Source organism: Salmo trutta, chromosome 25 (genome assembly GCF_901001165.1).
Source record: "Salmo trutta chromosome 25, fSalTru1.1, whole genome shotgun sequence".
Lineage (NCBI taxonomy): Eukaryota > Metazoa > Chordata > Actinopteri > Salmoniformes > Salmonidae > Salmo > Salmo trutta.
Genome location: NC_042981.1, coordinates 15,544,864 through 15,568,123, shown reverse-complemented (window position 1 = coordinate 15,568,123; position 23,260 = coordinate 15,544,864). Strand labels below are relative to the sequence as shown.

Sequence of the window (23,260 nt, the reverse complement as noted above, 5' to 3'; positions counted from 1 at the left end):
AGAAGAAGATTTTCAAAAGTAAGTGATTTATTTAATCGCTATTTGTGATTTTATGAAGCCTGTGCTGGTTGAAAAATATGTTGATGTGGGGCGCCTTCCTCAAACAATCGCATGGTATGCTTTCGCTGGAAAGCCTATTGTAAATCGGTGTCACGGCTGTCGAAAGGAGAAGAGGACCAAAGTGCAGCGTGTGTGTCGTTCCACATTTTATTTATACTGTGAAACTACACAATACATAAATACACTGAATGAAAAAACAACAAACCGTGACGCAACAAACCGTGTGTATGAACACATACACAACTCAAAATTAATCACCCACAAAACCTAGGTGGAAAAACCCCTACTTAAGTATGATCTCCAATTAGAGACAACGAGGACCAGCTGCCTCTAATTGGAGATCATCCCAAACAATACCCCAACATAGAAATACAAAATTAGAACCTAAACATAGAAATAGAAAACATAGAAGAAGAAAAACCTGTCACTCCCTGACCTACCCTACCATAGAAAATAACATCTTTCTATGGTCCGGATGTGACAATCGGACAATGCAGTTAGATTAACAAGAATTTAAGCTTTTAAAAGATATAAGATACTTGTATGTTCATAAATGTTTCATATTACGATTATTTATCTGAATTGCGCACCCTCCAATTTCACCGGATGCTGTCGACAGGTGTCCCGCTAGCGGGATGCCTAGCCTTATTAAGGAGTCTTTTAGTCCCAGACTTGGCCCCCCAGTTCTGCTTGCCATTCTGTAGCAGAGAGAACAGCCTATGACTTTAGGGCCTTCCTCTGACACCGCCTGGAATAGAGGTCCTGGATGACAGGAAGCTCAGCCCCAGTGATGTACTAGGCCGTACGCACTACACTCTGTAGTACCTTGCTGTCGGATGCTGAGCAGTTGCCGTGCCAAGCAGTGATGCAACCAGTCAGGATGCTCTCGATGGTGCAGCTGTAGAACTTTTTGAGGATCTGAGCTACATTTCCAAATCTTTTCAGCCTCCTGAGGGGGAAATGCGTTGTCCTGCCCTCTTCAAGACTGTGTTGGTTTGTTTGGACCACGATAGGTTCTAAGTGATGTGGATACCAAGGAACTTGAAGAGCTCGCCCTGTTCCACTACAGCCCTGTTTATGTGAATGGGGGAGTGCTCGGCCCTCCTTTTCCTGTATTCCATGACCAGCTCCTTTATCTTGCTCACATTGAGGGAGAGGTTGCCAGGTCTCTGACCTCCTCCCAATAACCTGTCTAATCATTGTCGGTGGTCAGACCTACCACCGTCCTGTCGCTGGCAAACTTAATGACGGTGTTGCAGCCGTGCGTGGCCACGCAGTCGTGGATGAACAGGGAGTGCAGGAGGGGACTAACCGTGTTGAGGGTCAGCGAGGCAGATGTATTGTTGCCTACCCTCACCACCTGGGGGCGGCCTGTCAGGAAATCCAGGATCCAGTTCCAAAGGGAGGTGTTCTGTCCCAGTGTCCTTAGTGCCCTCCAAGCAATAAAAATAAATATCCTGACTGGATGGTCGGGGGCCTGAACATAATTACAAATCATTTGTAGACTGCAAATTGACCGCAAACAGCTCAAACCAATATACTTGACAAACATAATTAGAGATGATTTTCTGGTGTTTTTACAGTCTTATGTCCAACAATGAAAATTCACCATCAAATATTTTTATTATTTAAAAAAAAAAAATCTGAAAACTACATTTGACCCGCGGGTGGCCAGTTGGGGAACCCTGCACTATGGTGTTGAACGCTGATCTGTAGTTAATGAAAAGCATGTTCACGTAGGTGTTCCTTTTGTCCAGGTGGGAAAGGGCAGTGTGGAGTGCAATAGAGAGTGCATTATCTGTGGATCTGTTGGGGTGCTCATCAGATGTGGCAGGGCTTGAAAACTATTACGGACTACAAAGGGAAACCCAGACGCGAGCTGCCCAGTGACGCGAGCCTACCAGACGAGCTAAATGCCTTTCATGCTCACTTCAAGGCAAGCAACACTGAAGCATTCACGAAAGCACCAGCTGTTCTGGATGACTGTGTGATAACGCTCTTGGTAGCTGATGTGAACAAAACCTTTAAACAGGTCAACATACACAAAGCCCCTGGGCCAGACGGATTACCAGGACATGTACTCAAAGCATGCGCGGACCAACTGTCAAGTGTCTTCACTGACATTTTCAACCTCTCCCTGACCGAGTCTATAATACCTATATGTTTCATGCAGACCACCATAGTCCCTGTGCCCAAGGAAGCGAAGGTAACCTGCCTAAGTGATTACCGCCCCATGGCACTCACGTCAGTAGCCATGAAGTGCTTTGAAAGGCTGGTCATGGTTCACATCAACACCATCCTCCCAGACACCCTAGACCCACTCCAATTCGCATACCGCCCCAACAGATCCACAGATGACGCAATCTCAGCCGCACTCCACACCACCCTTTCTCACCTGGACAAAAGGAAGACCTAAGTGAGAATGCTATTCATCGACTACAGCTCAGCGTTTAACACATTTACATTTAAGTCATTTAGCAGACACTCTTATCCAGAGCGACTTACAAATTGGTGCATTCACCTTATGATATCCAGTGGAACAACCACTTTACAATAGTGCATCTAAATCTTTTAGGGGGGGCGGGGTTAGAAGGATTACTTTATCCTATCCCAGGTATTCCTTAAAGAGGTGGGGTTTCAGGTGTCTCCGGAAGGTGGTGATTGACTCCGCTGTCCTGGCGTCGTGAGGGAGCTTGTTCCACCATTGAGGTGCCAGAGCAGCGAACAGTTTGGACTGGGCTGAGCGGGAACCGTGCTTCCTCAGAGGTAGGGGGGCCAGCAGGCCAGAGGTGGATGAACGCAGTGCCCTTGTTTGGGTGTAGGGCCTGATCAGAGCCTGAAGGTATGGAGGTGCCGTTCCCCTCACAGCTCCGTAGGCAAGCACCATGGTCTTGTAGCGGATGCGAGCTTCAACTGGAAGCCAGTGGAGAGAGCGGAGGAGCGGGGTGACGTGAGAGAACTTGGGAAGGTTGAACACCAGACGGGCTGCAGCGTTCTGGATGAGTTGTAGGGGTATAATGGCACAGGCAGGGAGCCCAGCCAACAGCGAGTTGCAGTAATCCAGACGGGAGATGACAAATGCCTGGATTAGGACCTGCGTTGCTTCCTGTGTGAGGCAGGGTCGTACTCTGCGAATGTTGTAGAGCATGAACCTACAGGATCGGGTCACCGCCTTGATGTTACACTAAGCTCATCACTAAGCTAAGGACTCTGGGACTAAACACCTCCCTTTGCAACTGGATCAAAGACTTCCTGAAGGGCCGCCCCCAGGTGGTAAGAGTAGGCAACAACATGTCTGCCACGCTGATCCTTAACACTGGGGCCCCTCAGTGGTGTGTACTTAGTCCCCTCCTGTATTCCCTGTTCACCCACGACTGCGTGGCCAAACATGACTCCAACACCATCATTAAGTTTGCTGACGACACAACACTGATCACCGACAACAATGAGATGGCCTATAGGGAGGAAGTCAGAGAACTGGCAGTGTGGTGCCAGGACAACAACCTCTCCCTCAATGTGAGCAAGACAAAGGAGCTGATCGTGGACTACAGGAAAAGGCGGGCCGAACAGGCCCCCATTAACATCGATGGGGCTGTAGTGGAGCGGGTCGAGAGTTTCAAGTTGCACAGTGTCCACATCACCAACAAACTATCATGGTCCAAACATACCAAGACAGTCGTGAAGAGGGCACAACAAAACCTTTTCCCCCTCTGGAGACTGAAAAGATTTAGCATGGGCCCCCAGATCCTCAAAAGGTTCTACAGCTACACCATCGAGAGCATCCTGAACGGTTGCATCACCGCCTGGTATGGCAACTGCTCGGCATCTGACCGTAAGGCGCTACAGAGGGCACTGCGAACAGCCCAGTACATCACTGGGGCTAAGCTTCCTGCCATCCAGGACCTATATAATAGGCGGTGTCAGAGGAAATCCCATAAAATTGTCAGACTCCAGTCAACCAAGTTATAGACTGTTTCTCTGCCCCCACCTACATGTACAGATGACCTCAACTAGCCTGTACCCCTGCACATCGACTCTGTACCGGTGCCACCTGTATATAGCCTCGTTATTGTTGACAGCTTTGCACACAATTGGCATTCTCTCAACCAGATTCATGAGGTAGTCACCTGGAATGCATTTCAATTAACAAATGTGCCTTGTTAAAGTTAATTTGTGGAATTTCTTTCCTTCTTAATGCGTTTGAGCCAATCAGTTGTGTTGTGACAAGGTAGGGTTGGTATACAGTTGAGAGCCCTATTTGGTATAAGACCAAGTCCATATTATGGCAAGAACAGCTCAAATAAGCAAAGAGAAATGACAGCCCATCATTACTTTAAGACATGAAGGTCAGTCAATCCGGAAAATGTCAAGAACTTTGAAAGGTTCTTCAAGTGCAGTTGCAAAAATCATCAAGCGATATGATGAAACTGGCTCTCATGAGGACCCCCACAGGAAAGAAAGACCCAAAGTTACCTCTGCTGCAGAGGATAAGTTCATTAGAGTTACCAGCCTCAGAAATCGGCAATTAACTGCACCTCAGATTGCAGCCGAAATAAATGCTTCACAGAGTTCAAGTAACTGACACATCTCAACGTCAACTGTTCAGAGGAGAATGTGTGAATCAGGCCTTCGTGGTCGAATTTCCGCAAAGAAACCCCTACTAAAGGACACCAATAAGAAGAAGAGACTTGCTTGTGTCAAGAAAACACGAGCAATGGACATTAGACCGGTGGAAATCTGTCCTTTGGTCTGAAGAGTCCAAATGTGAGATTTTTGGTTCCAACCGCTGTGTCTTTGTGAGACGCAGAGTAGGTGAACAGATGATCTACGCATGTGTGGTTCCCAGCTTGAAGCATGGAGGAGGAGGTGTGATGGTGTGGGGATGCTTTGCTGGTGACACTGTCAGTGATTTATTTAGAATTCAAGGCACACTTAACCAGCATGGCTACCACAGCATTCTGCAGCGATACGCCATCCCATCTGGTTTGCGCTTAGTGGGACTATCATTTGTTTTTCTTCAGGACAATGACCTAAAACCCACCTCCAGGCTGAGTAAGGGCTATTTGACCAAGAAGGAGAGTGATGGAGTGCTGCATCAGATGACCTGGCCTCCACAATCGCCCGACCTCAACCCAATTGAGATGGTTTGGGATGAATTGGACCGCAGAGTGAAGGAATAGCAGCCAAGTGCTTAGCATATTTGGGAACTCCTTCAAGACTGTTGGAAAAGCATTCCATGAAGCTGGTTGAGAGAATGCCAAGTGTGCAAAGCTGCAATCAAGGCAAAGGTTGGCTACTTTGAAGAAGTGTAACACTTCTTTTGGTTACTACATGATTCCATATGTGTTATTTCATAGTTTTGATGTCTTCACTATTATTCTACTATGTAGAAAATAGTAAAAATATAGAAAAACCCTTGAATGAGTAGGTGTGTCACAACTTTTGACTGGTACTGTATATATATACTGTATGTTTTTTCCATGCCAACTGAGCACATATCTTGCGAGTCTGGTTGGATCATTTATTTCAGCATGTGATCATGAGTGAGTATTAAATAACCTGGTATTCCTTATACATTCATTGAAATACTGTTTAGATGAATTTGCTTTAGAGAAGACAATGTCTTGCATTAGCAAAACCTTCCATTCAAATAGAAACCCTTTAAGACTTTAACACAACAATTAAATCAGCATTATATTACCTTAATGAAAGAGGTAGACCTATAAGTGCCACCATTGATAACAATTAGACAAAAGTTAGACAGCAATATTCCTTGGTTTTAGTTACAATCACTTAGGACACAGTCAGGAATAAATTCAATGGACTCTCATTTCTAGGCATCTACGTAGTCCGAGTTCCCGCATATCACCCCCGCGTCCTCGTAATGGGCACAGTTATGCATACCTACACCTGTGTGTTGACAGCCCAGCAGGCTCTCCTCTGTCCCCTCACACTGTACATCATCCAGAAGAATCCGGAGACTCTTCCCTTCTCCGAACTCCGAGTGCTTGGACGCCTTCAGGGCAAACCGGAACCCCAGCTGTCGACAAACCACTGCTGCATTTTTCGTATTCCACAGGTCGTCGCACACCGTTCCCCACTCCCCGTTGGCGAAGATCTCCACCCTCCCCCGGTCGTCCCGCCCCTGTTCGTCCCCCGCCAGTCTCACCACCCCATTCTGTGGCACAGCTGCTGACGCCGACCCGCTCTCTGACCGATGCTTGCCCTTCTTCCTGCGATTTTTCCGTCGTGTGTGCCTGGGTGGTTTGGTTGTGGTTGGAGGAAGTGTGGTGGTGACGGCAGCAGCCTCTTGCTCCTTCAGAATGTCCATGAGCTCCTGAAGCCAGTCCTTGTCGGACTCGCTTACTGCATACTCAGTGGGATGGGGTCTGACGGGCTCTTCTTGCATGGAGAGATTTGGTCGCTTGGTCGGTAGTTCAACTCCTGTTAATGCTGTAGAATATAAGGATTGGATAACTACATGGACAAGCCGAATGTATAGTTGTGGGAGATTAGGTTATAACTAGCATGTAGGCCTATCTACAGTGTAATAAAAGTTTAATAGGAATCTGGCATTCTCAGAGGTCTAAAAACATCTCTCAAATGACTTAATGATCTGTGAATTGACGATGAAGTGAATAATCTAATTGAGGCAGTGAGGTCTAGTGTGTATTTTACTGACATAAGTGCTTGATTGAGCAAAGGAGGCAAAATAAAACAAACAAAATAAAAGCAGACAGACAGAGATGAATGTTGACAGCCAGCATACTCACTTTCCTTCGGTTTGAATTTGATAAGCTTGCTCTTCACTCTGACAGGCAGCGGGTCATAGTGGCATTGTCTTGGCGGTGCCCGTCTAAAACAGACAAAAGACAAAAACTTCAGCAGGGAAGAAAACTAAATCAGAGTGTGAGAAGTAAGAGGTTTGCACCAGTTTCATGAGACTGTTGAGACCTTGGCTCTTTAGATGTATTTGATTAGGTTTCAGCTGGTCTCTTTGCCAAAATAAGGCTAAAGGCCTATTCTACTCTTCCCTTTCCAAACATTGCTGTGGTAGAGACTAATTAAAATCAGCTTCATGAGTGAGTGAAAAACAAATAACTTGACACAATCGTATATAGTGCAGCAGCCAACAGGGAGAGAGAACAAGAGAGAGAGGGAGTGTGAGAAAGAGTTTCACACCGTTTCTTTCACTTCTTTCACCTAGAAATCTGGTGAAAGGGAGGGTGAGCCAACCTCGACAGAGGGTAAGAAAATCTCAACAATCACCAAATCAGAGAAAGAATACCGTTCATCAGCAGTTTTGCTATAAGAACACAGAACACAGAGAGACTGAATTGACCATAGAAATCAGATTAACAACTACAGGCACATTCTTCTGATTTAAAATAACCAGATCAGTAATCATGATGCTCAACATGTTTCACAGATTTGTTTAGTCTTTGTCTCTTTTAAAAAGAGTGTCTATGACAGTGTTGCTTGGCTTCTGCCATCTTCAAGAGAAGAGCAGTTGGCCACTAAACTTCGTTAAAACCTCACCTAACCAAACAGTGGCAGGGTCAGGCTGTTGAAATGGCAGATTATGGCTTTAAATCCTTACCTTGAGGGATCCACCAGTTTGTAAACCACACCGGTGGGAGATGTGGCGCTGGGCACTCCAGTTGACATGAAGTACAGTTCTCCTGTTCAGACAGAAAAAAAAATGTCACCTTCAGTAATTTAAAATCTATCTAGTTTCCTGGACTTGATTTGATTCTCTAATGAGCATGATTTTTAGTCCAGGACTAGGCTTAATCTTGGTTTGGGAAAATGGCATAATGTCTGCAGCCTAGAGACCTGATGCTTAAAAAACCTTTTCCATTGCCTGTGACCAAGGGCAAACAAAAATATCTTTAATGTGACTCCTCCTACCTGCCTCGTCCTCCGCAAATGAGATGATGTACTGGTAGTAGTTGTTGATTAAGCCAGGGAAGGCACAGGTCAGACCCATGCCCATACAGATCTCATGGTAGTCCCACTGACCCGTGTTCTTATTCTCCTGGAGGCTCATCATACGCCTATAGGGAAGAGACTCTACATGTTAGAATGTATTACATTTTTCTGTTTGATTTCCTTATAGGCTATATACGAAAACATAAAACACAACCTTCTGAATATATAAAAAAAAAAAAACACTTGCTATACAGTATCAACATCCATAAACCCTTTTAGGATTTGGATTGAACTTAAAATGAGTCTTACCCACTCATAAAGTCTCCAAATATGTACATGCCGTTCAGATTGGGGTATTCACAGCCTCTGTACACATAACCACCAGTCACAGACTTGCCCATCTTGTGAGGGTAGGCATAGATGGGGAGTACATCATCTGGAAGAGAACAGAAGCAGGAGATAAGAGACTTCGTGCAGAGCCTGTGATTTTCCAGAAATCCTGATCTGGAGGATTCCCGGATTTCCTGCTTATTCCCTCCTGAGCACTTCCTTTCTAAGCACATAATGACCCTGGAGACCGGGGTTCAATCCCCACGTCACGTCCACCCTTCCCATCTCTTCCCACTCTGGTTCCATTACTGTCTAAGGATAAATAAAGTACAGTTCAAAATAAAACAACTGAAGGAAATCACAGAACAAAACACACCGTGACCCAGCCGCAGGATTCCAGCATGGCGATGAGCATTGGAGTTGACTATACAGCACAAACTCATCTTTCCTTTCAGTTCTCTGCTGCCAATGACTGGAACGAATTGCAAAAATCACTGAAGCTGGAGACTCATATCTCCCTCACTAACTTTAAGCATCAGCTGTCAGAGCAGCTTACAGATCATTGCACCTGTACATAGCCCATCTGTAAATAGCCCACCCAACTACCTCATCCCCATATTGTGATTTTTTGTTGTTGTTGCTCCTTTGCACCCCAGTATCTCTACTTGCACATTCATCTTTTGCACATCTATCACTCAAGTGTTTAATTGCTAAATTGTAATTATTTCGCCACTATGGCCTATGTATTGCCTTACCTCCATAATCTTACTTCATTTGCACACACTGTATATAGACTTTTCTATTGTGTTATTGACTGTACATTTGTTTATTCCATGTGTAACTCTGTGTTGTTTGTGTCGCACTGCTTTGCTTTATCTTGGCCAGGTCGCAGTTGTAAATGAGAACTTGTTCTCAACTAGCCTACCTGGTTAAATAAAGGTGAAATAATAAATAAATAAATCTTGGATTAGGCTGAACTACAGGATGCCGGCAAGAAAATTAGCATTGGAGTTGTCTATACAGCATAAACTCATCTTGGATTAGGCTAAACTACAGGATGCCCACCTAGAGAGCTGTTGGTGCACAGCTTCTTGTCATAACAGGAGAACCCCTCTTTGGCCCTCCAGCCGTAGTTCCTTCCCTTCTCTATGATGTCGATCTCCTCAAACTTGTTCTGTCCCACGTCCCCGCAGAAGATGCGTCCCTTGCCCTCCTTAGTCAGGGGGTCCCCCCGGTCCACAGAACACCTCCATGGGAGAAACAAGAACAAGTCGACCAATAAAACAACTTAAGTGTGGCCTAGGTCTAGCGGTCTACCGTGTCGGCATAGGTTTGAATCTGACCTACTTCCCTTTGACACAACCTCTCTCTATCTTTCCCCACTGTCATCCTCTCTCTATGTGTTCAATAAAGTCAGAAAATACCTTTAAAAAATGCAATAATTACACAAAAAAATATATATATACTTAAATAATTACAACTAGTTTACACTTTATAACTAAGTTATTACTTATTTATTCCATGCACTAATGTAAACTCTTACCACACTTTTTTAGTTGTCAGTGCAATGTTTCATGAATGAAAGCATATTACGTTGTAAAGTTGTGGGAAAAAGGAGCACCTCCACATGTTGCGCACCCCGTAAGCATAGACCTCAGGGCGCGCCCCACGCTCATGCACGAACGGGTTGTCAGAAGGGATCCGGTACAGGGGACCTCTGTCATTGTCATCAACATCGATCCGGAGAACTTTGCCTAACAGGGCTGACCTGCAGAAGACAGCAGCATTAATGTGGAACATAACACTGTGTCTTTCTGTAAGTATGATTACTGATTGTCTTTGTGGTTTTTAATGTTTTTTTAATGTAAATAGTAGCAACGTATTATTAGCAACAGTGTTAATGTTAACAGCTGTAACTAATTGTTCAAGTTTTATGATTCAATGTGAGTTCCACAAGTTTTCCTCTCTTCTCTCACTTGTTCTGAGAGTTTCCATATTTCCCAAAGGGGTCACCAGCCATGCCCCCGTCTCCAGTGAAAATGTACAGGTAACCGTCATCAGCAAACATCACCATTCCTCCGTTGTGATTGGACGCAGGCTCGTCAACCTCCAGAATGATCCTGAGAAAGTGTTGGACACAGAGAAATCAGTGGAAGAAAATCATACAGTAAAAGTATTGGCATAGATTTTGTTTGAGCAAAACGTCTTATAGAGAAACCTCCCATTGAATTCCTGTGCAATAACACTGTCCGATTTTTGGAGAAGCAGACACCTTTTGGAAACATGATACCTCGCCGGTCCATGCGTAATGTTTTCAATTTGAAAGAAAACTAACTGCATATTTAAGGAATAGCTAGGCCTATGTAATGAAAGTTTAGGCTGTAGATATATCCGCAAGCAGCTTGCTAGCCAGCTGGCTAAAAACAGCAATAAAGCTAGCCTTTAAGCTTCCCACATCTCCTCCATATGAAATAACAAGATTTATAAATAATTAGCACTGGCAAATATTCTTAGGCTACAGTATATACAGGGGGTACTGGTATAGAGTCAATGTGACTTTAGAGTCAATGTAACTTTTTGAGGATCTGAGGACCCATGCCAAATCTTTTCAGTCTCCTGAAGGGGAATAGGCTTTGTTGTGCACTCTTCACGACTGTCTTGGTGTGTTTGGACCATGACAGTTTGTTGGTGATGTGGACACCAAGGAACTTGAAGTTCTCAACCTGCTCCACTTCAGCCCCGTCAATGAGAATGGGGGCGTGCTCCGTCCTCCTTTTCCTGTAGTCCACAATCATCTCCTTTGTCTTAATCACGTTGAGGGAGAGGTTGTTATCCTGGCACCACACGGCCAGGTCTCTGACCTCCTCCCTATAGGCTGTCTCATCGTTGTGTCATCGGCAAACTTAATGATGGAGTTGGAGTCGTGCCTGGCCATGCAGTCATGAGTGAACAGGAGGGGACCAAGCATGCACCCCTGAGGGGCCCCCATGTTGAGGATCAGCGTGGCAGATGTGTTGTTACCTACCCTTACCACCTGGGCCCATCAGTAAGTCCAGGGTCCAGTTGCAGAGGGAGGTGTTTAGTCCCAGAGTCCTTAGTTTAGTGATGAGCTTTGAGGGCACTATGGTGTTGAATGCTGAGCTGTAGTCATTGAATAGCATTCTCACATAGGTGTTCCTTTTGTCCAGGTGGGAAAGGGCAGTGTGGAGTGCAATAGAGATTGCTTCATCTGTGGATCTGTTTGGGCGGTATGCAAACTGGAGTGGGTCTAGGGTTTCTGGGATGATGGTGTTGATGTGAGCCATGACCAACCTTTCAAAGCAATTCTTGGCTACAGACGTGAGTGCAACGGGTCGGTAGTCATTTAGGCAGGTTACCTTAGTGTTCTTGGGCACAGGGACTATGGTGGTCTGCTTGAAACATGCTGGTATTACAGACTCAGTCAGGGACAGGTTGAAAATGTCAGTGAAGTCACTTGCCAGTTGGTCCGCGGATGCTTGGAGTACACGTCCTGGTAATCCGTCTGGCCCTGTGGCCTTGTGAATGTTGACCTGTTTAAAGGTCTTACTCACATCAGCTACGGAGAGCGTGATCACACAGTCGTTCGGAACAGCTGATGCTCTTATGCATGCTTCAGTGTTGCTTGCTTCAAAGCGAGCATTGAAGTAATTTAGCTCGTCTGGTAGGCTCATGTCACTGGGCAGCTCGCAGCTGTGCTTCCCTTTGTAGTCTGTAATAGTTTGCAAGCCCTGCCACATCCGATGAGCGTCGGAGCCAGTGTAGTACGATTCCAGGCTCATAGCAAAGGGTCTGAATACTTATGTAAATAAGGTATTACCGTTTTTTATATTTAATACATTTGCTAAAAATTGTAAAAACCTGTTTTCGCTTTGCATTATGGATATTGTGTGTAGATTGATGAGGATACATTTTTTTAATCCATTTTAGAATAAGACATAACAAAATGTGGAAAAGGTTAGGGGTCTGAATAATTTCTGAATGCACTGTGTATATATATATATATATTCTGTTATGTCTTATTCGAAAATTGATTTAAAAAAATGTATCCTCATCAATATAATAAATATAATATAATAAATATACAACAATAGACAAATATAATGCTAATATTACACCATGCTCATTCATTCTTTGTAACAATTAGATATTTCATTGCTTTAATCTAGTAGCTAGCACATCTTGATTATGTGTTGTTCCTTCTCTCTTTCTAGAAGCAATCAGTTACAACTAAAAAAGACAGATTGAGGCCTTCAATCAAACTGAAGACAGAGAAATATGTGTGCACCAGGTCAAGGCTTCTTGCATGGATGGCTTTGAGATGTCAGTTAACAATAATTCATTTTGGAAAAATAATATGAATTGCCATATTAGGCATAACTCAATTTTATGTTGCTTTTCTTCCACCCAAGCCTTATACACCTGAGCAAGGATGAAGAGACAACTAGTAGACAACTGTCTCTTTATAAGGAAGTTACAGTCTAGATTGAATATCATAATTAGTTGATTAATTTGGATCAATTGTTTTGAGACTTGAAATCTTGTATACTGTGGTTCTCTAGGAACAGTTGACCACACATTTAAAGGCAGATTTAGTAGGCTTAAGTTCCAGTTTGTGCTAGCAACATCGTTTGTTTATATAGCATTTATGAAAGGCAGAAACATTGTTTCCTTGCTGAAAAATATATAGAATGCCAGTTTTAGTTAGAAGCATAGCAACATCAAGGCAACTTTGTAACAGCTGACCTCGTTTTTACAAAGCCAAACCCGCCCATTAGCTGCTGAGTCTACCTTTCAAGATGCCAAAATAGAAAATGTTTTCAGTAATTGTTTTCAGTATCCTAATTTTGTTTTAGTTTGGTGTTTACTGATTGTTTCAGTGCATACATTCAACAAGCTTTGGACGAAGGACTTCCACAGGGCTGCCATCTCCAAAGTTCACTCAAAAAGGCAATAGTTCTGAACTGGGTTTGATTTAGTTTTTGTTGTTTTAATTATTAAAATGTTGTTTATTAGATTTTAAACTTCCATTGGTTGAAAGCTATTTCTCAGTTAACACTTGGCTCATGGAAGTTCTGTAGTTGCCCCTTTAAATATCGTAAGGTCAACATACCCATAGTGTTCACATTTCTCTCATGTAAATGTTGTAGCTACATAAAAATATTAAATAAACTATTTATTTGGGAAATATCCAGTCTTTGCTCTTTTCTTCATTAGCATGCAGACGATTTCAAGTTGTATTTGATTTATTTTTTATCTGTTAAGACATTGAATACATGTTGTTTAGTATATTTAGCACATTTCATATGTTCAGTTCTCTGTGAGAAGCAAGTTCCTTTAAAGCGATATCTGATTGGTATATGTAGATACAACATTTCAATGTTGTTAACACACAGTAACCAAAAACCTGATCTAATTTACATATTCATATTGAGTTTGCAGCAAATTTGCAGCAAACAGTAGAATGTTTGCCACAAGTTTCGCAGAATTGTTTGCTAGAAGTTCACAAGTCGACGCAAATTTGCCGCAACAGTTTACCACACAATTAACTGCATGTGAAAATATGAGCTGGCCCAAAGGTTTGCCGCAACAGTTTGCCAGTAGCCTGTTTTTTCTGTAAGGGCTGCCTCCGTAGAGTGTGTTGACCCCTTTACAGAACATGGAGAAAAAGAATGATCAGGATGTGCGCTAATGGGGCACATTCAGCAGCCATTTTTGGGGCCAGAACACAACTCAACACACTGCACATAACTGTACCTCTCAGACCCGTGGTCCACCACGTTCATGTCGCTGGGGGAGACGCGGAACTCGCTGATCCTGATCCTCTCATCGAAGCCAATCTCCACGGAGTAGTATACATACAGCTTCCTGTTGTACTTGTAGTTGGGGTGAAAGGTCATGCCCAGGAAGCCCCTCTCGTCCCCCTCCCAGGGCGACGTCAGAACGGCCTTGGTGATGTTCAAGAACGGCTTCTCCAGCTTGGAGCGGTCAGGCAGGTACGTCCACACCAGACCCACCTACGATACGATAATAACTTTATTATGGAAATTCATTTTTGTGAGGCCAACATATACATAAAACAAAATACACCAAATCAATAGGGCGGTTTCCAGGATGCAGATTAAACTTTTCTCCATTGAACTTATTTTTGAGGCCGGATCAGGACTTGGCTTAATCTGTGTCTGCGTGAGAAACCGCCCCTATTATACCACAATGCAATACAAAAACTGTTAAAGTAAAGTGAGCACACACACCTGCTCCGCTATAAAGAAGCGGTGTGTTCCGTCGTTGGCGTAAACCATGGCCAGGGGGTTCCGTAGGCCATTGGCTATTTCCTCCAGGCAGAGCTGCAGGCAACCCTCGGGGTCGGCCCGGACCCGGCCCAAGTTCTGTGTTAGCTGTTCGTTGCTGAGGAGGTGTGTACAAAAGTTTTTTCATTCAATCAATTAAACTGTACAGTCAATAAGAATCCCATAACAATTTTGAACATTTGCCCTACCCCACCCCCAATTCCAAGCAAACCCTTGGAAGCCCAACCTGACAAGGTGTGGGTAACAGTAGTCTGGGTCCTCCAGCTCCAGGTGCTGGCAGAAGCGGTCCTGGTCCGGCTCGGCTTCGGCTAGCTGCGGGTCGTCGGAGAGCAAGGTGATGGTGGAACGGCATTTGAGCCAGAACTGTGAGCAGTAGTCAGGGCAGAGGCCAGGGAGGGTTCTGATAGGGGTGCTGGGGTCCTCAGCATCAAAGAGGTGAGCTGCATATGGAGAGCATTCCTGAAGGAGGGGAAAAAGAAAGGGAACGAGGAAGGTGGAGAAAATGGAGAAGTGAGAAGGGAGTCAGGGACCAACCAAACTCTTTCATTTGGGCAGCCCCCCTGTCATCTTATACATTTTGCCTGTTTCTGTGAAGCACATACACTTTCGATTTGAGGAGATACGCTTGTTATGACAACATGCATCTTAGCAGTTTAAGTTTATTTCTCTCAAATTGTGTGCACAAATTTGTTTACATCCCTCTTAGTGAGCATTTCTCGTTTGCCAAGATATTCCATCCACCTGACAGGTGTGGCATATCAAGAAGCTGATTAAACAGCATGATCATTACACAGGCACACCTTGTGCTGGGGACAATAAAAGGCCACTCTAAAATGTGCAGTTTTGCCACACAACACAATGCCACAGATGTCTCATGTTTTGAGGGTGCTTGCAATTGGCATGCTTACTGCAGAGCTGTTGCCAGATAATTTATTGTTAATTTCTCTACATAAGCCACCTCCAACGTTGTTTTATAGAATTTGGCAGTACGTCCAACCGACCTCAAAACCGCACTCCACGTGTAACCACGCCAGCCCAGGACCTCCACACCCGGCTTCTTTAACGAACACAATTGCATTTTTATCAATATCAATTTGAATGCACTGAGATACTGTGACAAGATCCTGAGGCCCATTGTCGTGCCCATTGTCGTGCCATTCATCCGCCGCCATCATCTCATGTTTCAACATGATAATGCACAGCCCCATTTCTCAAGGACTTGTACACATTTCCTGGAAGCTGAAAATGTCCCAGTTCTTCCATGGCCTGCATACTTACCAGACATGTCACCCATTGAGCATGTTTGGGATGCTCTGGATTGACGTGTACGACAGCGTGTTCCAGTTCCCATCAATATCCAGCAACTTCACACAGCCATTGAAGAGGAGTGGGACAACATTCCACAGGCCACAATGAACATCATGATCAACTATGTGAAGGACATGTGTGGCGCTGCATGAGGCAAATGGTGGTCACACCAGATACTGACCGGTTTTCTGATCCATGCCCCTACCTTTTTTTTTAAGGTATCTGTAACCAACAGATGCATATTTGTATCCCCAGTCATGTGAAATCCATAGATTAGAGCCTAATTTATGTATTTTAATTAACTGGTTTCCTTATATGGGCTCCCGAGTAGCGCAGCGGTCTAAGACAATGCATCTCAGTGCAACAGGCGTCACTGCAGTACCTGGTTCGAATCCAGGCTGCATCACATCCGGCTGTGATTGGGAGTCCCATAGGGCAGCGCACAATTGGCCCAGCGTCGTCCGAGTTTGGCTGGGTAGGCCATCAATGTAAATAAGAATTACTTTTTAACTGACCTGCCTAGTTAAATAAAGGTTATAAACTGTAACTCAGTAAAATGTTGCATTGATAATTTTGTTCAGTGTTGCTAGATAGTGTGGCAAGGGTGACATCACTCCAAAAAATGTACAACTACAGCCTTAACGTCTACTGTTATGTTTTTGTAAAAAAAAAAAAAAGACTCCGGTAAAAACGGAATGATTTTCAACACTCCCAAGTCCCAACTTTGGCAAACAAGTTTCAAATTCTCGCTTAAGTTTCTATCCACAAGCATAAACTAGCTAGCTGGGAAGGGCTCATCGGGATGATTGACTGAACTGAATTGGTTTGTCTCCACCTGACTCTCGCTGCTCCACAAACCTCTTCATTTTGTACAAAAATCAATCATTTGGGCACCAGGCATGTCCATAAAGCCTCTACCCAGTTGTATAGTTAATCTCATGCTATTCTACACATTTTGCCATGAGGCAGAGCATCCATTTTTAAGTTTTAAAGCTAATTTCCTGTAATAAAAATAAATAATGGCTTATGAAGTGTTCATATGCTATCTGGGAGGCCTCGGGGACCCCAACAAAGCTTTGGGTTGGGGGTCCCAAAGCCCGTCTTGTGGGTGTGTGTGCCAGGCTATGCCAGTGCCTAAAAACGAAAGTCAGATCAGACCATTTTATTTCTAATAAGTGCCGCCGTATAACAAGAATATGCCTCTACAAACATGCCGGGACTTGCCAAGAACAGATGGATGATGTAATTCTGAAAACAACCAAGTAACGACCTTTACCCGCGCTTTGCTTACCTGGCAGAGAAGGTCCTGCACATACCCAGCACAGCTGGCATATCCATAATAGTCGAAATTGTCCATGATCTTATAGAATTTAGCCATCAATTCCTTGTCCTTGGCAGAGTCGCAGCAGCCGAAGTTCCTGTACATTGCGCAGAACTGGAGGTCATCTTGAGGCTTGAAGGGGGGTTTGAAATCCAAACATTGTGGGTGTAAGAACACAGGTGCTATAAAAAATGCCAACAAATATAACCGAATGATCGGTGAGTGCCAAACACGGCCGAGTAAATCACAACAATACAACATTCTGACGTCGCTTCAGGTCAATTAAAGTGCCCCACTTGAACCTCATGGATCAGAAATGTATGCAAACCAGCAAAAGACGAGGCTCCCTCCGGTTCTACAGTCCCGTAGACGCCTTGTGTGTTTGAGAGACAGCGATCGGTTCACTGCACTTTGTTCTATTTCTTTAATAATCAACTTTCGACGGAATGCAGTCCATTTAATTTGTTATTCCACCGCGCAAGACATTACGTCGTCTCCGTCTCTTTGTAGCCTATCTTTAGGCTAGTTTAGAGTTCTCGTGCTACCCGTCCCGGCCCCGTCTTAAGAAATGCAGCAGAGTATTTTGCTGTCTGTTTCCTCCGTTTTGTAAGTGTGCTTGATCGCAGACGTAACTCATCTTTGCTCCACTATTACTATTCATATCCCCTGTCTGCCTTGAAACCCGCACAAAACACAACAATAGGAGAGGAAGTCATGGTAACAGTCCTGTCTGAGACGGTTGTGTTTTCAGACAGGCATCAAAACATTGAGAAGAGGGCTAATGAAATAAACAGAAGACAAATCCACCGGAGTTTTTCCACTTCTGTGGATGACATCAATTGGTGTCTGTCCTTAAGAGACGCTAAATATGACTTCTGTTACTGTCAGTCAATTAACTCACTCTTGTATTATTCTAATAATCTCATTTAGCTATGTTAATACAGTATTAATATAGCTAAATTAGATCATTTATTATTATGTTCCACATGAATGCAAATAATATATATTTCTAATTCCACACCAATAATTGTATTTCTTTGATAGAACCATTTCGTTCTAGCATTTATTTATATTTGGTCCGGATATTCTCAGAATTTTTTTCAAAATTATGCATCGTATGCATGAAGAGGTTTTGCAACAATGTAGCCTATAGTGTTTCATGGTGGAATAAAACATTTATGCAATTATCTTGTTGCAACATCGTTGCAGTTTTTGGTGCAATGTTGTCTTTGCCACTAGATGGCAACCTGTTCACACAATATTCTTGAAATATTGTTTTGGCATAAGGTCCCAACATGGCCCCAACCCATGGCCCTAACCCATGGCCCTAACCCATGGCCCCAACATGGCCCCAACCCATGGCCCTAACCCATGGCCCTAACCCATGGCCCCAACATGGCCCCAACCCATGGCCCCAACCCATGGCCCCAACCCATGGCCCCAACATGGCCCCAACCCATGGCCTCAACTCATGGCCCCAACCCATGGCTCCAACATGGCCCCAACCCATGGCCCCAACCCATGGCCCCAACATGGCCCCAACCCATGGCCTCAACCCATGGCCCCAACCCATGGCCCCAACATGGCCCTAACCCATGGCCCCAACATGGCCCCAACCCATGGCCCTAACCCATGGCCCCAACATGGCCCCAACCCATGGCCCTAACCCATGGCCCTAACCCATGGCCCCAACATGGCCCCAACCCATGGCCCCAACATGGCCCCAACCCATGGCCCTAACCCATGGCCCCAACATGGCCCCAACCCATGGCCCTAACCCATGGCCCCAACATGGCCCCAACCCATGGCCCTAACCCATGGCCCTAACCCATGGCCCTAACCCATGGCCCCGACATGGCCCCAACATGGCCCCAACCCATGGCCCCAACCCATGGCCCCAACATGGCCCCAACCCATGGCCCCAACATGGACCCAACCCATGGCCCCAACCCATGGCCCCAACATGGACCCAACCCATGGCCCCAACATGGCCCCAACCCATGGCCCCAACATGGCCCCAACCCATGGCCCCAACATGGCCCCACAACTTGTTGAACTTTAGTAAACTATCAACAACTTTCACATTATTGTATCATTATTTTATTATTGATCATACTATTTATGGTCAGCTATTATGTAGGAACTAAATGTAATCTAAAATGTAATCTACATAATCCTCTAAAGTAATAATTTATCATGAGGACCATAAAAAATAACTAGTAATGCTGCATACTCCAATAAAGGTTAAAATCTCACCTTTCTGGTAAAATGTGTAGTCACTTTTGAGGACACAAGCTCAAGTACACAGTACAAATATGATACAAATATGATTTTTAAAAAAGCTTTTAAGCTTTAAGATCAATGTCATAGGCCTATAGTTCTTAGTGGCCTCTCCCCCCTGAAAATCCTGACAGTCAACACTTGTGGTAATTTAAGTTGGGTATATGAAGAAGAATATATGCATATATGCATAATAACTATGCATCAAACTCCCAGGCAAATAATGAGAAGACACAAAATCTGTATCTACAGCCATAGCTAATAATTGTTCTACAATATACTATTTGTATTTGTTAATTAGACTCCCATTTGTCACATTCCATAACATATCATAGTATCAAAGTTATGCATAGGCTACTCTGTTATAACTCTATTATTAGCCAGTAGCCTAAAGAGTATTTCATTCGGGTTTTTTTATTATCCAGAAAATGATGGGCAATAGGCCTATGGCCTCGTATTTATTTGCATTCCAAATAGGCCCACTCATTTTTTGTTTACGAACAAATGCACTTCAGTTTACTTTCTGAAACTCCAATGGGAGATGTTCCCGTCATGAAATCTGCCAGCTGGCCCTTTAAGAAGACTGAACAGTGGAGTCAAACTACAAGGCTCTACTTTTATCTACCTGCTCCAACGACTAGGTTACTGGTTTCTACTAGTCCCTGATTGGTCGCCCGAACAAATCTTCTTGAGTTGGTTGCGTCAAGCTTGAAGCTGACAGGATGCTGAGATCAGAGGGCGAATTCAACGAAGTCTGATTCCAACCTTGCTGCCTTGATTGAGGACATCATTTGATCAGAATACTGTCACTTTAGTGCATGTCGGCCTTGCTTGTAAAGGAGGAATTGCGTTATGAGCTCGTCTGCGCTTGTTAGCGTGAACATTTCTGTCTTTTGAATGAATATTGCCTGGCTGAAAGCAAACCTGCGCTGTGGACACAAAAGCTCTGACATTGCGAGTTGATGCAGTGCTTGCTGTGGATCAGCGAGGCTGTGGGAGATCCTTTCAAGTAATTCGGCGAACCCGATGTCCAAAGAGAACCACTTCTCTTCCGGTCTGTCCGGTGCGTAAAAGCGGGCACGGTGTCTCTCCAAACTCCACTCTGAGAGCAGTTACCGGAATGAAAATGAAAATATGCTTTTTGCGATTTTGCTGAATTTTACAAGGGGATTATCTTCGGTACGGCTGCGTGCCTGCCTGCTTACTTGCCTGCCTATTTGGGTGACTTGCTTAGCTCCGACGCGTTTTTATTAGGCTACAGATTCCTGGCCTGTTGAATTCATCGTTATCCTTCCTTCATGTCGCATTGGAATAACTTCATCTATCATGGATTTTCTTTTCTTTACAAAGTCACCGTTTAGGCTCGGTTAGACATCCTATAGATTCGGACACTGTAGAGTGCAATCGAACCCACGTAGCAGCCAACACCAGGAGGGGAACATGGACAGAAATGCCCCAGACGGACCGTTGCTGGATGACTTGAGAAAACTCACGGACGAGGAGCTCTCTAGGCTCGGAAAAGATGAGCTCATCAGGAGGCTACGGAGAACGGATAACGAGAAAATGAACTTAATGGTGGAGCACGGGAACATGATGAAAGATGTGAACCGGAGACTACAGGTCCACCTTCACGAGATCCGCAGCCTCAAGGAGATCAACCAGAAGCTACAGGACGACAACCATGAGCTCCGGGAGCTCTGCTGTTTCCTGGACGACGACAGGCAGAAGGGCAAGAAGCTGTCCCGGGAGTGGCAACACTTCGGCCGCTACACCGCCGAATCGATGTGGAAGGATGTCGGGGTGTACCATCAGAAGCTGAAGGATCTGGAAGCCAACCAGGACTCTGTGATGCGGGAGAACCTGGAACTGAAGGAGATCATTCTGATGTTGGAGGAGGAGAGGAACGGAGCTGGGTCACGGAGCTCTATAGACTCCCAGTCCAGCCTGACCAACCTGAACGGGGGCACCAGAACCATTAGGGACGTCGGGGACGGGAGTAGTACCTCCAGCACCGGCAGTGCCGGTAGTCCTGACCACAACCACATCCACACGCCGACCGAGGGGAAGATAGCATCCCTGCGGAGGTCTATGGACGACCTGTCGCCGGTGTCACACATCCACAGGAGCATCCCTAATGAACTGCATGGTGAGTCCATAGAAAGACATAAAATCCTATGAATTATAGAATCTGTGTGGGTGAGTTTCCCTACAGAGTGCCACAAGACCCCCAACTTGTGCAGTGCGCCTTATTATTGAGGATGATGGGAAGCTTCATTTTATAGACCACATCTTTAGTTTGATATATAGGACTCCAATGTGTGAATGGTTGGTAAGGGGCCTAGTGCTGTCCTTTTATGCAGATGTATTAAATGTATAGCCTACAGATATTATCCATTCTGAAATCTGCCCTAGCTGGCTGTGTGAGTAGAGAAAGTGAGTGAGAGTTTAATATACATATCATCAAGAACACAAGTTACTTGTAAGTGTGTGATAGAATTGGTTTGAATTGAAGCCCTGCCCCAAAAAACATACATTAGGGGTACTTTTGAGTCTTGTAGGGGCCAGCACAGAAAAAAATGTATTAAATGTATGAAATGTATGCATTCACTACTGTAAGTCGGTCTGGATAAGAGCGTCTGCTAAATGACGAAAATGTAAATGTAAAATTTACTATATAGGGAGCCATCTGGGACATAACTTAGAATGATAGAACCCCACTTGTCACACTGATGCCCATAACTCACACCTCTGACATCAGAGTGTTTCAGTGACATCATGATAAAAGCAGTCTTATCAGGAAGGAGTCAGGCCAGTTTGGAACATGCCCAGGTCATCATGACCTTCTGACCTGTTAATGGTCCACAAGGAGACATGGAGAGTCCGATAAGGACCTATCACCCCAAAACCAGACTGTCTTAAAACAATGTCCCTCCCACCTTTGAATGCGGTCTGCATTTCAATTTAATCTGTGCACCCATTACCACACCTTGCCCTGTATCTTATGTCATATCACAAGAGACTCATGTGCAACCTAGTGTAAAATGTGATAAATGCTTATTTATCGGTTCATGGTCAGCTAGTATGCTATACATAAACACCTCCTTGGAAGGTGAACTAGGCCTTTCTGTCATGCCCTGTTACATAGTAATAACATGGAGGCTGACTGGGTTCAGAGGAAGTTTACATTACTGCTGCTGTTAGTGTTGAGTAGTAGATAAGAGATGTAGAGATATGTGGATGTGGGTATTTCCAGTGGGTTCCCCACCCTCACCCCTCTCCACACACCCTGACCACCAAGGTACAGCACTTGTCAAAAGTTCGGACACACCTACTCATTCCAGGGTTTTTCTTTATTTTTACAATGTTCTACATTGTAGAATAATAGTGAAGACATCAAAACTATGAAATAACATATATGGAATCATGTAGTAACCAAAAACAAATCAAAATATATTTTATATTTAAGATTCTTCAAAGTAGCCACCCTTTGCCTTGATGACAGCTTTGCACACTCTTGGCATTCTCTCAACCAGCTTTACCTGGAATGCTTTTCCAACAGTCTTGAAGGAGTTCCCACATATGCTAAGTACTTGTTGGCTGCTTATCTTTCACTCTGCAGTCCAACTCATCCCAAACCATCTCAATTAGATGTGTTTTTGGGTCATTGTCCTGTTGAAAAACAAATTATAGTCCCACTAAG

At 44.4% G+C, this 23,260-nt stretch overlaps 2 protein-coding genes across 4 annotated transcripts in view; one reads left to right on the top strand and one right to left on the bottom strand.

The window, feature by feature from the left end:
- Positions 1-5,567: 5,567 nt before the first annotated feature.
- On the bottom strand, positions 5,568-18,051 carry LOC115162060 (HHIP-like protein 1). The gene is made up of 12 exons (XM_029712984.1): positions 17,251-18,051; positions 14,878-15,110; positions 14,595-14,748; positions 14,098-14,357; positions 10,299-10,442; positions 9,944-10,090; positions 9,388-9,569; positions 8,302-8,428; positions 7,972-8,117; positions 7,661-7,742; positions 6,834-6,916; positions 5,568-6,513 (listed from the first exon to the last, which is right to left on the bottom strand). Exons 1-12 carry the CDS (start codon positions 17,539-17,541, stop codon positions 5,894-5,896), a joined length of 2,469 nt encoding a protein of 822 aa, XP_029568844.1. The 5' UTR covers positions 17,542-18,051; the 3' UTR covers positions 5,568-5,893.
- Positions 18,052-20,100: 2,049 nt separating this feature from the next.
- The window catches only part of LOC115162059 (coiled-coil domain-containing protein 85C-A), a 75,827-nt gene continuing 72,667 nt past the window's right edge, over positions 20,101-23,260 (top strand). For all 3 annotated transcript variants that reach the window (XM_029712983.1, XM_029712982.1, XM_029712981.1), the window contains exon 1: positions 20,101-21,706. In XM_029712983.1, the coding sequence (XP_029568843.1) occupies positions 21,001-21,706 (706 nt within the window). In that variant the 5' untranslated portion in view covers positions 20,101-21,000. The remainder of the gene's footprint in view (positions 21,707-23,260) is intronic.